General features: G+C 45.4%; 1 protein-coding gene across 1 annotated transcript in view; it reads right to left on the bottom strand.

Annotated features, from left to right (window-relative positions):
* Positions 1-13,669, bottom strand: part of map3k5 (mitogen-activated protein kinase kinase kinase 5) — a 156,474-nt gene that overhangs the window by 14,601 nt on the left and 128,204 nt on the right. The window contains exon 23 of the mRNA XM_033020971.1: positions 592-777. Within this exon, the coding sequence (XP_032876862.1) occupies positions 592-777 (186 nt within the window). The remainder of the gene's footprint in view (positions 1-591; positions 778-13,669) is intronic.

Raw genomic sequence — 13,669 nt, forward strand, 5'->3', positions numbered from 1 at the left:
GGAATTCTCTGCCTCAGAGGGCGGTGGAGGCAGGTTCTCTGGATGCTTTCAAGAGAGAGCTAGATAGGGCTCTTAAAAATAGCGGAGTCAAGGAATATGGGGAGAAGGCAGGAACGGGGTACTGATTGTGGATGATCAGCCATGATCACATTGAATGGCGGTGCTGGCTTGAAGGGCCAAATGTCCTACTCCTGCACCTAATGTCTATTGCAGTCTAATACTTCACTGAGTGTGGTGTTCCTTGCACAGGCAAGCAGCAAGTCACATACTAATAAGTTGCATGGATTTAACAGGAATATTAGTATACCCCACTTTAAAAACTGCATAAACCTTGATTTCATCGAACTATATACTTAAGCACTTGATCATTATCATGGAAAAGCATGCTCAATAATACCATCACAGGATCATTCATTTATATGACCAGCCGTTCTGGGACCTTGGTTTAACAGTGGTACACTTGGCAGAATTCTGTAAACCCATGCCAACAACTAATCAGGCTGAGACAGATCAAAATTATTTCATAACCAGCAGACGTGTAGACATTTTCTAGAAGCAATTTCACATTAAAATAGATAAATTTCAACTTACAGCTTCTTGGAAACCAAACAGCACCACCTGAATTTGGTTGATTGCCTGGTTGTCAAAGTCCAACTCCAACTTCAGCCTAGAAAGGGTGGCTGAGATGATTTTGCGATCAGTTGATCTCACAAATTCCCTTAAACTAACAACAAGGGTACCGATATGTTCAGATTTCAGTTTTGGTTCTTCAGAACCCTACAAATGAAGAAAACATGTATTGATTAGCTTTTTAAACTGAACAAGTGAATCTTTGCATTCATAGAGGCAGATTTTCCTGTTCCACTACTCCTGGGTGGACTATTCACAGAAAAAGTGCTTGGGGGATATTGCATGCCCTTGGTGATGGCTATTCTAATTTCCTACGGATTAATCGATGGACAATCGATTGGTTTGGTGGGTAGAGGAATGGTTGATGGAATTTAATACAGAGAAGTGTGAGGTGTTGCATTTTGGGACGTCGAATAAGGGCAGGACCTACACAGTAAATGGTAGGCCTCTGGGTCGTGTTGTAGAGCAGAGGGATCTAGGAGTACAGGTGCATGGTACCTTGAAGGTCGAGTCGCAGGTAGATAAGGTGGTCAAAAAGGCTTTTTGCACTTTGGCCTTCATCAGTCAGAGTATTGAGTATAGAAGTTGGGAGGTCATGTTGCACTTGTATAAGACATTGGTGAGACCGCATTTAGAATATTGTGTTCAGTTCTGGGCACCATGTTATAGGAAATATATTGTCAAGCTTGAAAGGGTTCAGAAAAGATTTACAAGGATGTTGCCAGGACTAGAGGATGTGAGGTATAGGGAGAGGTTGAATCGGCTGGGTCTCTATTCCATGGAGTACAGGAGAATGAGGGGAGATCTTATAGAGGTATACAAAATCATGAGAGGAATAGATTGGGTAGGTGCACAGAGTCTTTTGCCCAGAGTAGGGGAATGGAGGACCAGAGGACATAGGTTCAAGGTGAAGGGGAAAAGATTTAATAGGAATCCAATGGGTTACCTTTTTCACACAAAGGGTGGTGGGTGTATGGAATAAGCTGCCAGAGGAGGTAGTTGAGGCTGGAACTATCCCTTCAGTTAAGAAACAGTTAGACAGGTACATGGATAGGACAGGTTTGGAGGGATGTGGATCAAGTGTAGGCCAGTTGGACTAGTGTAGCTGGGACATTGTTGTCGGTGTGGGCGAGTTGGGCCAAACATTGTTCACAAATGGATAGCATCAAGATAACGTTTCAGACAGCTGAAGCTTGGAACTATGACTGTGTCAACTCTCTCTAATTGGGTTTTACTACCGAAAATAAATGAAAATCAAAACCTACAGACCCCGAAAATCTGAAATAAAATCAAAATTAAAGATTGACGGTGGAGATGCAATGGTAAAAATTTACAGACCACATAGATGAACTCCAAAAATTGGTCATGTCTGTCTGGCTCAACAGTGGCTAACGAGGGAAATCAAGGATATTATTAAATCCAAGGAAAGAGCATATAAATTGGCCAGAGGAAGCAGCAAACCTGAGGACTGGGAGAAATTTAGAACTCAACAGAGGTGGACAAAGGGGTCAATTAAGAGGGGGAAAATAAAAAAACATGAAAGAAAGCTTGGGGGAAATATAAAAATGGACCCTAAAAGTTTATTTAGATATGTAAAAAGGAAAAGATTAGTGTTGACAAATGTAGGTCCCTTACAATCAGAGACAGGTGAATTTATAATAGGAAACAAAGAAATGGCAGAACAGTTAAACGAGTACTTTGGTTCTGTCTTCACTGAGGAAGACACAAACAATCTCCCAGAAATCAGAATCAGAATCAGAATTTATTCGCCAAGTATGTTTTGCAACATACGAGGAATTTCACTGGCCAAGTCAGTCATACAATTAAAAGCAACAGAATTCTCAAAAACACATTTTAACATGAACATCCACCACAGTGACCCCTACACATTCCTCACTGTGATGGAAGGCAAAATAAAGTTCAAGTCTCTTCCCTTACTTCTTCCTCGGTCGTGGGCCTTGAGCCCCCGTTGACGGGATGGTCTTGACTCCCGTAGCCGGCGGCATTCGGCCCTCCGCGTCGAGGCGATCTGTTCCCGCATCGGGGGGAATGTCAGCTCCCCCGCGCCGGGCGATCGAACCTTGCTTCGGGGCTGGACGAACCTTCTGCGGCATTGGAGCTCCCGACTAGCTTCACCCTAGACTGCGACCCTTGGTGTTAATTCCGCAGTGGTCGCGATCCCAGGCAAGGGATCCGCTCCGATGGTAAGTCTGCGCCCCGCGGTGGGACTCACGACAGTCCTTGGAGGCTTCCAGCTCCATCAAATCGAAGGCCGCAGATCCCGGAGAATGTGATCCGAAAAAAGATCACATCTCCGGGAAGGTAGGAACCGTAAAAAAAGTTTCCCCCGATCCCTCCCCCCTCCTCCCACACAAAACAAACCGAGCAACATTAAAATACACTTTCAACAAACGCTAAAAAATGTTTAAAAATATGAAAAAGCTAACAGACTGCCGGCAGGGCGACCATCTCCCCCGGCGCCCCTGGTGGTCTGATACTATGGGACCAAGGATCTAGTGGGAGGGAGGAACTGAAGGGAATTCATATTAGTCAGGAAATGGTGTTTGATAAACTGTTGGGACTGAAGACAGATAAATCCTCAGGGCCTGATGGTCTGCATCCCAGAGTACATCATGGTGGTGGTCCTAGAAATCGTGGATGCATTGGTGATCATTTTCCAATGTTCTCTCAACTCTGGATCAGTTCCTGGGGACTGGAGGGTAGCCAATGTAACCCCACTTTTTAAGAAAGGAGGGAGAGAGAAAACGGGGAATTATAGACCAGTTAGCCTTACATTGGTAGTGGGGAAGTTGCTTGAGTCTTTTAGAAACATAGAAAATAGGTGCAGGAGTAGGCCATTCGGCCCTTCGAGCCTGCACCGCCATTCAATATGATCATGGCTGATCATCCAACTCAGTATCCTGTACCTGCCTTCTCTCCATACCCCCTGATCCCTTTAGCCACAAGGGCCACTTCTAACTCCCTCTTAAATACAGCCAACAAACTGGCCTCGACTACCTTCTGTGGCAGAGAATTCCAGAGATTCACCACTCTCTGTGTGAAAAAAGTTTTCCTCATCTCGGTCCTAAAAGATTTCCCCCTTATCCTTAAACTGTGACCCCTTGTTTTGGACTTCCCCAACATCGGAAACAATCTTCCTGCATCTAGCCTGTCCAACCCCTTAAGAATTTTGTAAGTTTCTATAAGATCCCCCCTCAATCTTCTAAATTCTAGCGAGTACAAGCTGAGTCTATCCAGTCTTTCTTCATATGAAAGTCCTGACATCCCAGTAATCAGTCTGGTGAACCTTCTCTGTACTCCCTCTATGGCAAGAATGTCTTTCCTCAGATTAGGAGACCAAAACTGTACGCAATACTCCAGGTGTGGTCTCACCAAGACCATGTACAACTGCAGTAGAACCTCCCTGCTCCTATACTCAAATCCTTTTGCTATGAATGCTAACATACCATTCGCCTTCTTCACTGCCTGCTGCACCTGCATGCCTACTTTTAATGACTGGTGTACCATGACACACAGGTCTCGTTGCATCTCCCCCTTTCCTAATCGGCCACCATTCAGATAATAATCTACTTTCCTGTTTTTGCCACCAAAGTGGATAACCTCACATTTATCCACATTATACTGCATCTGCCATGCATTTGCCCACTCACCCAGCCTATCCAAGTCACCTTGCAGCCTCCTAGCATCCTCCTCACAGCTAACACTGCCCCCCAGCTTCGTGTCATCCGCAAACTTGGAGATGTTGCATTCAATTCCCTCGTCCAAATCATGAATATATATCGTAAATAGCTGGAGTCCCAGCACTGAGCCTTGCGGTACCCCACTAGTCACTGCCTGCCATTGTGAAAAGGACCCGTTTACTCCTACTCTTTGCTTCCTGTCTGCCAGCCAGTTCTCTATCCACATCAATACTGAACCCCCAATACCGTGTGCTTTAAGTTTGTATACTAATCTCTTATGTGGGACCTTGTCGAAAGCCTTCTGAAAGTCCAGATATAACACATCCACTGGTTCTCCCTTATCCACTCTACTAGTTACATCCTCGAAAAATTCTATAAGATTCGTCAGACATGATTTACCTTTCATAAATCCATGCTGACTTTGTCCAATGATTTCACCACTTTCCAAATGTGCTGCTATCCCATCTTTAATAACTGATTCTAGCAGTTTTCCCACTACCGACATTAGACTAACTGGTCTGTAATTCCCCGTTTTCTCTCTCCCTCCCTTTTTTAAAAAGTGGGGTTACATTAGCTACCCTCCAATCCTCAGGAACTACTCCAGAATCTAAAGAGTTTTGAAAAATTATCACTAATGCATCCACTATTTCTGGGGCTACTTCCTTAAGTACTCTGGGATGCAGCCTATCTGGCCCTGGGGATTTATCGGCCTTTAATCCATTTAATTTACCTAACACCACTTCCCGGCTAACCTGGATATCACTCAGTTCCTCCATCTCATTTGACCCCCGGTCCCCTGCTATTTCCGGCAGATTATTTATGTCTTCCTTAGTGAAGACAGAACCAAAGTAGTTATTCAATTGGTCTGCCATGTCCTTGTTCCCCATGATCAATTCACCTGTTTCTGACTGCAAGGGACCTACATTTGTTTTAACTAATCTTTTTCTCTTCACATATCTATAAAAGCTTTTGCAGTCAGTTTTTATGTTCCCTGCCAGTTTTCTTTCATAATCTATTTTCCCTTTCCTAATTAAGCCCTTTGTCCTCCTCTGCTGGACTCTGAATTTCTCCAGTCCTCTGGTAGGCTGCTTTATCTGGCTAATTTGTACGCTTCATCTTTTGTTTTGATACTATCCCTGATTTCCCTTGTTATCCACGGATGCACTACCTTCCCTGATTTATTTTTTTGCCAAACTGGGATGAACAATTGTTGTAGTTCATCCATGCAGTCTTTAAATGCCTTCCATTGCATATCCACCGTCAACCCATTAAGAATCAATTGCCAGTCTAGCTTGGCCAATTCACGTCTCATACCCTCAAAGCTACCTTTCTTTAAGTTCAGGACCCTTGTTTCTGACTTAACAATGTCACTCTCCATCCTAATGGAGAACTCAACCATATTATGGTCACTCTTGCCCAAGGGGCCACGCACAACAAGACTGCTAACTAACCCTTCCTCATTACTCAATACCCAATCTAGAATAGCCTGCTCTCTCGTTGGTTCCTCTACATGTTGGTTTAGAAACCTATCCCGCATACATTCCAAGAAATCCTCTTCTTCAGCACCCTTGCCAATTTGATTCACCCAATCTATATGTAGATTGAAGTCACCCATTATAACTGTTTTACTTTTGTTGCACGCATTTCTAATTTCCTGTTTGATGCCATCCCCAACTCCACTACTACTGTTAGGTGGCCTGTACACAACTCCCACTAGAGTTTTCTGCCCCTTAGTGTTTCGCAGCTCTACCTATATCGATTCCACATCCTCCAAGCTAATGTCCTTCCTTTCTATTGCGTTAATCTGCTCTCTAACCAGCAACGCTACCCCACCTCCTTTCCCTTTCTGTCTATCCCTCCTGAATATTGAATATCCCTGGATGTTCAGCTCCCAGCCTTTGTCACCCTGGAGCCATGTCTCCGTGATCCCAACTATATCATAGTCATTAATAGCTATCTGCACATTCAACTCATCCACCTTATTACGAATGCTCCTTGCATTGAGACACAAAGCCTTCAGGCTTGTTTTTACAACACTCTTACCCCTTATACTATTATGTTGAAAAGTGGCCCTTTTTGATTTTTGCCCTGGATTTGTCTGCCTGCCACATTTCACCTTGCTACCTATTGCTTCTACCCTAATTTTACACCCCTCTGTCTCTACGCTCACACATTTAAGAAACCCTTTCCCTTTAACTCCATCCTCAACTATCCCATTCGACACCCCACCCCACTTATTCAGTTTAAAACCACCCGTGTAGCAGTGGCAAACCTGCCTGCCAGAATGCTGGTCCCCCACCTGTTAAGATGCAATCCATCCCTTTTGTACAGTCCCCCCTTACCCGAAAACAGATCCCAGTGATCTAAGAATCTAAATCCCTGCCCCGTGCACCAGTTCCTCAGCCACACGTTCAGGTCCCGTATCTCCCTGTTCCTGCTCTCGCCAGCACGAGGAACTGGAAGCAAACCGGAGATAACAACCCTGGAGGTCCTGCTTTTCAGCATTTTTCCGAGCTCTCTTCTTTCCCTTTCTTTCCGACATCATTTGTGCCGACATGCACTACCACTTCCGGCTGTTCACCTTCGCCCTTGAGGATTTTCTGCACTCTGTCCGTGTTAAAGATGTTATCGCAGCGCATTTGGAAAGCAGTGACAGGATCGGTTAAAGTCAGCATGGATTTATGAAGGGGAGATCATACTTGACTAATCTTCTGGAATTTTTTGAGAAGGTAGCAAGTAGAATGGATAAGGGTGAGCCAGTGGATGTGCTGTATCTGGACTTTCAAAAAGCCTTTGACAAGTTTCCATACAAGAGATGTGTGTACAAAATTAGAGCACATGGTATAGGAGGTAGGGTATGGATAGAGAACTGGTTGGCAGACAGGAAGCAAACAGTAGGAATTTACGGGTCATTTTCAGAATGGCAGGCAGTGACTAGTCAGTAGCCGCAAGGCTCGGTGCTGGGACCCCAGTTATTTATAATATACATTAATGATTTAGACGAGGGAATTAATTGTGACACTTCCAAGTTTGTGGATGACACAAAGCTGGGTGGCAGTGTGAGCTGCGATGAGGATGTTACGATGCTGCAGGGTGACTTGGATAGGTTGGGTGAGTGGGCAGATGCATGGCAGATGCAGTATAATGTGGATAAATGTGAGGTTATCCACTTTGGTGGCAAGAACAGGTAGGCAGATTATCTGAATGGTGTCAGATTAGGAAAAGGGGAGGTGCAATGAGACCTGGGTGTGCTGTACATCAGTCACTGAAAGTAAGCATGCAGGTACAGCAGGCAGTGAAGAAAGCTAATGGCATGTTGGTCTTCATTGCAAGAGGATTTGAGTTTAAGCACAAGGAGGTCCTACTGCAGTTGTACAGGGTCCTGGTGAGAGCGCACCTGGAGTATTGTGTACAATTTTGGTCTCCTAATTTTGAGGAAGGACATTATTGTTATCGAGGGAGTGCAGCGTCAGTTCACCAGGTTAATTCCCAGAATGGCGGGACTGACATATGTTGAAAGAATGGGTTGACTGGTCTTGTATTCACTGGAATTTAGGATGAGATGGGATCTTATAGAAACATATACAATTCTTAAAGGATTAGATAGGCTAGATGCAGGAAAAATGTTCCCGATGTTGGGGACCCCAGAACCAGGGGTCACAGTTTAAGAGTAAGGGGAAGGCCAATTAGGACTGAGATGAGGAAAAACTTCCTCACCCATAAAGTTATGAATCTGGAATTCTCTGCCACAGATGTTTTCAAGAGAGTTAGATTTAGCTCTTTGGGCTAAAAGAATTGTAGATTGGCTATTGCATGATAGCCAATCATAGTGCTTGTTAGTAGTAGCCCCGCCTAGTTCGTGTTTTATAATAGTAAGAAACTAGTCGTAGATGTAGCAGCTCGGAGCTGAAATGTACTGTAGATCCTATGCTGTATGTGCTTTAATCAAAATGTGTTGTATCTTAACGTGTGGTTGAGTCACATAGTTACATGGTGTCAGAACGTGACTCGGACCTACCCCGCTAAGTTTATCGGGTTTTATTTTCTTTAATTATTTTGTGCCTCAGTTATCTACGTTATGGCTAATTCTTGTCACCACCCGAGCCCTCTGATCTTTGACTCAGACATTGCTGAATGATGGCGTCTTTTCAAGCACGACTTCACTCATTATAATCGCATCGTTCATTCTTCAGACACATTACAATGCTTTTTAGCAATGATCTTAATTAATTTAAATATCTGTATGCCACATACAGTACCTTTGGGACTACATATCCCTTGGTCTTACTATCCTATACTTAAACATCATAAGCTTGGGTACATGGTGTATCTCCTTGAATGGTGATGGTGGTGGGTTTAATGTTATGACGAAGGTGGGGCGATTATGGACTCAAGATTTGTAATTCATGTGGACAAATATAATTTCTGCGCTTGTGTGGATTTTTCATTGGTATCCTTTGGAAACTCATAAACATGACGCTGTGTTTTCATTTATCAAGCATTTTGCAAAGCACAAAACAAATGTACTCAAGGTTGAAGACATTTATTACAAGGCAAATCTAGGATTAGAAAGATATTTTGCAGGGTATTTTATTTGTAGATTTTCTAGCAGGAGCATACAGCCAACTATTAAATTATGTTAAGATACTGGAAGGTAGAGTTTATGTTGTGCTCCTAGGTTCTACTAATTGCAGCCACCATTTGCACTGAGAATGTGTTAAGGGCCTGTCCCACCAGCATGCGATTGCATGCGTCTAGCGCGACCAAACGGAAGCGGAGTTCGTGCTAAGTTCGCGCTAAGTACGCGCAAAGTTCGCGCAAAGTTCGCACTTGACGTAATTTACGTCAAACTCACCAATCAGCTGGGCAGGAGGCGGGCCGACTGAATTTGGATGTCGCACGGCGTCGGGCGGTGACGTCATCGCGCAACGGCATGCCGGGCGGTGACGTCATCAAGCAAGGCGTACTCCGTCAAGACGCTGCGTACGACGTCAAGACGCTGCGTATGACGTCGAGACGTTGCGTACGCCCATCGAGGCGCTGCGTACGGCCTCAATGCGGCTACGGGCCAACAGGCCGTTGTCGCGTGGGATTTTCGGACAGTGCAAGATTTTCGGAGCCCCGCGCGATGTCGGGACCAGCCCCGCACAACTCCATACGCCTCCGCCGATCGAAGTGGGACCGGCCCCGCGAGGCCACACGCCTCAAACGACCACTAAAGGGCATGCTGGTGGGACAGGCCCTTTAAGCTCTCAATGATGCCAGTGACAGTTAATCTATATTGACCCCCATGGCACTTTGTGAATAAAGTGCAAGAGGTGTTGTTAGTGTTGGGGTCCAATGAAGCACCTTAATATGTAAGCCACAGCAAGTGACTTTCAGCCTAAACACATTTAAGTATTCTTCAAGTACATGTTTGATCTTGTTAATAACAGAATTTCTATGGATGGAATATATCTTGTACAGACATATGGAGGGAACTTGGCTGCAGGTAGCACAAGCCATACAACAAATATATCAGGAAATGTATGAGAGCAAACATAACATCAAAGTAATACCACAGTGGGTTCAAAGCTTTTGATTGTTGTTGGAAAAAGACCTGGGTGAAAAATATATGAATATGTTGAGATTTCTCATCAGTAAGGCAAAGCAACAGCAAATGTTCCTCTTGAGGATCGGTAGCAAAACGGGAAAGGCTCAAGGTATAGAAACAAAAAAACTGCAGATGATTAGTACACAAAAGGACACAAAGTGCTGGAGTAACTCATCGGGTCAGGCAGCATCTACGTAGAACGTGGGTAGTTGACGTTCCGGGTGAAGACCCTTCTTCAGACTGATCACGTTGGGCTAATTAATTTATTGAACAGTGGATTGGGCTTGATGGGTGTTAGGCATTTCCCCCCCCCCTGGTGAATGCTATGTACTTACCTCTCTGTTTCTATCCCAAGTACAGGCCTCGTGGCTGTGAGTCTGGAATCGAGGGGTTAAAGGCTCCTGTACCCGATTGGCCCAGCTGCGTCAGGTGACGGGTGACTCATCTGGAGTATAAAGACCAGAGCTTCCCAGAATTCTCGCTCTTCGTCGTGGACTCTGACTGAAGCAGTCTGTTGGTGGGGGCCGAGGCAGCCTGACCACATGGCATAGAACTTTGTGTATTTTCACCATTCCTTGTTGATAGATATTGTATTGGGACGGATAAGGGCTGACCTTAGAGTTTACATGTATTTTGGTTTCAGGGTTGTATCTCTTTGGGCAAGTTTTGGAATCTCCGGTTCGACGGCCCATGGTGTGGTTGGCTGGAGCATTGTTAAATTGTTTGTCGGTTTATCCATATCCCTGACTGGGTTGTTTATATCAGGTTTGAGTTTTGTGTTCAAATGAATTATTAAAACTGTTTTTTGAACCTGAACCTGGTTTTTGACTTGTGTTACGTGGCTTTGAAGTACTTGCATTCGGGAGTCGTAACAAAATGGGGGCTCGTCCTAAGTTTTGAGGACCCTAGACGTTTTTAGGGGGTATTTTTGGTAGGCTTCTGGACTGAGGAAGTCTGTGTGTTGAGAGGGAATTTTTTCTTCCCTGTTTGTGGTAGCATTAGTGCCCAGGTTTTAGCTGGTGTTTTGGGGCTACTTTAGAAATGGAATTTAAGGTGAAAGAATTTGTTGAGGCTCCTAGTCGGGAGTTGTTTGATAGATGTACGAAAGAGCATTTGATTTTGCTGGCTGAGAACTATGCCGTGACTATTGACAAGCATTCAAAGAAACACTCCATTAAATCGGAGTTGTGGGCTGCGTTGGTGGAGGCTGGGGTTTTGCCTGGTGGTACAGACAGTCCCCCACCTTCTGTTCAGCCTGGTCAGAACATGGAGGCCATTATTAAACTGAAGGAGATGGAGCTTGAGTCACAGAGAATTGCCTCTTTGTTAAAAGAGAAAGAGCTCATGCATGCTCTTGAAATGAAACGGCTTGAGCTTGAGGAGGAAACCAAAAGGGCTGAATTTCGGCTGCGGGCAAAAGAAATAGATAATTCCCGGGTTTCTTCTAGGGAACGGGAGTTTGATATGAGCAAGAACATCCGCCTGGTTCCCCCATTTCGTGAGGAGGATGTGGACAAGTATTTCACAGTGTTTGAACGGGTGGCTTTGTCCTTGAAGTGGCCTAGGGACGTGTGGACCTTGCTATTGCAGTGTGTCTTTGTGGGTAAAGCACGGGAGGTGTACTCGTCTTTATCTGTTGAAAGCGGTCTGGACTATGAGTGTGTGAAGTCTACAGTACTAAGGGCTTATGAATTAGTTCCAGAGGCGTACCGGCAGAAGTTCCGGCGCTTTAGGAAGTTTGATAGTCAGACTTATGTGGAGTTTGCTAGGGAGAAGGAGGCACTTTTTGACAGGTGGTGCGCTTCTCAAGGAGTGAAGGATTTTGAGCTACTGCGGGCCTTGATAATTATGGAAGACTTTAAGAACTGTCTCCCTGAGAGGGTTACTACTTACCTTAATGAGCAGAAGGTGAATGAGGTGTCTAAGGCTGCGGTATTGGCAGATGAGTATGTATTGACTCATAAATCTGATTTTGTTGGGCGATCCTATAGTATTGGTGCACGGCCGGTTGATCGTGGTGGTGTCGCCGGTGTCAGTGTCAAAGCTGTTTCTGTGCCTGCAAAATGCAGCACGTTGATACAGGGGGAGGTCCGAGCTGATAAGGTTGACGGAAATGTAAGGACTGATGAAGGTCCTGTGTGCTACTATTGTAGAAGGAGAGGGCACATGTTAAAGTCGTGTCCCGTTTTGAAGCAGAAAAATGCAAAGCCTGTGGCTTTGGTGGGTGCACAGAAGGCACCTGTCGTACCTGAGGTGCCTGAGTCTGATGAGTGTAGGAATTATTCTGCGTTCATCATGAATGGTTTTGTTTCTCTAGAGGATGGGGGTGATAGAGTTCCAGTATCCATCTTGCGTGATACTGGTGCTACTCAGTCCTTTATATTGGATGGTGTACTGCCGTTTTCTGGGGAATCATCGGTTGGGTCAAGTGTCCCAGTGGTAGGATTCGGGATGGATGACATGGTAGTGCCTTTGCATACCGTGCGTCTCGAGTCCGAGTTGGTTTCAGGCCGGGTAACTGTTGGGTTACGGCCGTGTTTTCCCGGTGGGGGAGTTTCTGTGATTTTGGGGAATGACTTGGCAGGAGGTAGAGTTTTAGTCACTCCTGAGGTGACGGCTGTTCCGATGGTGCAGAGTCCTGATAGATTGGCTATGCAGCATCCAAAGGTCTTCGCTGCTTGTGCTGTCACGAGGGCTATGGCTAAGAGCCAGGCGAAGTTTGAGGATGTGGTGGACCTGAGTGAGAGCATTTTTGGGGATCAGGATGATAGATCCTGTGTTGTGAAGGGTGTTTCTCCATCTCAAGATGGGATAGTGTCTGGAAATGTGCCGGTGTCACTGTCACGTGACCGGCTGGTTGAGGAGCAAAAGAGTGATCCAGGTTTATCTGATCTGTGCGACTGCGCAGTGCCTGAGGGGGAAATGGATTCCACAGCAAAAGGGTATTTTCTAAGGGATGGCTTACTGATGCGAAAGTGGTCTCCCTTGGATATATCTGGGCATGATGATTGGAGCGTGGTTGATCAGATTGTGATGCCTCGTCGGTATAGGGACGAGATACTCTGTTTGGCTCATGATGGTCCTCTGGGTGGACATTTGGGGGTCAATAAGACGTATGACCGCATCTTACGGAATTTTTTTGGGCCAGGGTTGAAAAAGGACGTGAAACAGCACTGCAGGTGTTGTCACATTTGCCAGGTGGCAGGAAAGCCGAACCAATCGATTGTTCCTGCGCCTTTATATCCAATCCCTGTGGTCGGTGAGCCGTTTGAGCGGATTCTAGTTGATTGTGTGGGCCCTCTACCTCGGACAAGAGTGGGCAACAAGTTAGATATTAAGCATTGTTACTCCAGTGCGTATCATCCTGAGAGCCAGGGAGCTCTCGAGAGGTTTCACCAGACTTTGAAATCTATGTTGAGGACTTACTGCCTGGAGTTTGAAAAAGACTGGGATGAGGGGGTTCATCTAGTTATGTTTGCGGTGCGTGAGGTCGTGCAGGAGTCTTTAGGGTTCAGTCCTGCTGACCTGGTGTTCGCGCATACTGTACGTGGTCCGTTGAGGGTCCTGAAGGAGAAATGGTTGCAGGAGGATACAAAACGTAGTATTTTAGACCACGTCTGTACTTTTCGCTCTAGACTGAGGAGGGCATGCGAACTGGCAATGGGTAATCTTGCCTCTGCTCAGTCTAGGATGAAGGACTGGTTCGACAGGAAGGAGCCTGTGGAGGTTGATGGGTCGGAGCTAA

The sequence above is a fragment of the Amblyraja radiata genome, chromosome 5, assembly GCF_010909765.2.
Source record: "Amblyraja radiata isolate CabotCenter1 chromosome 5, sAmbRad1.1.pri, whole genome shotgun sequence".
Classification (NCBI taxonomy): domain Eukaryota; kingdom Metazoa; phylum Chordata; class Chondrichthyes; order Rajiformes; family Rajidae; genus Amblyraja; species Amblyraja radiata.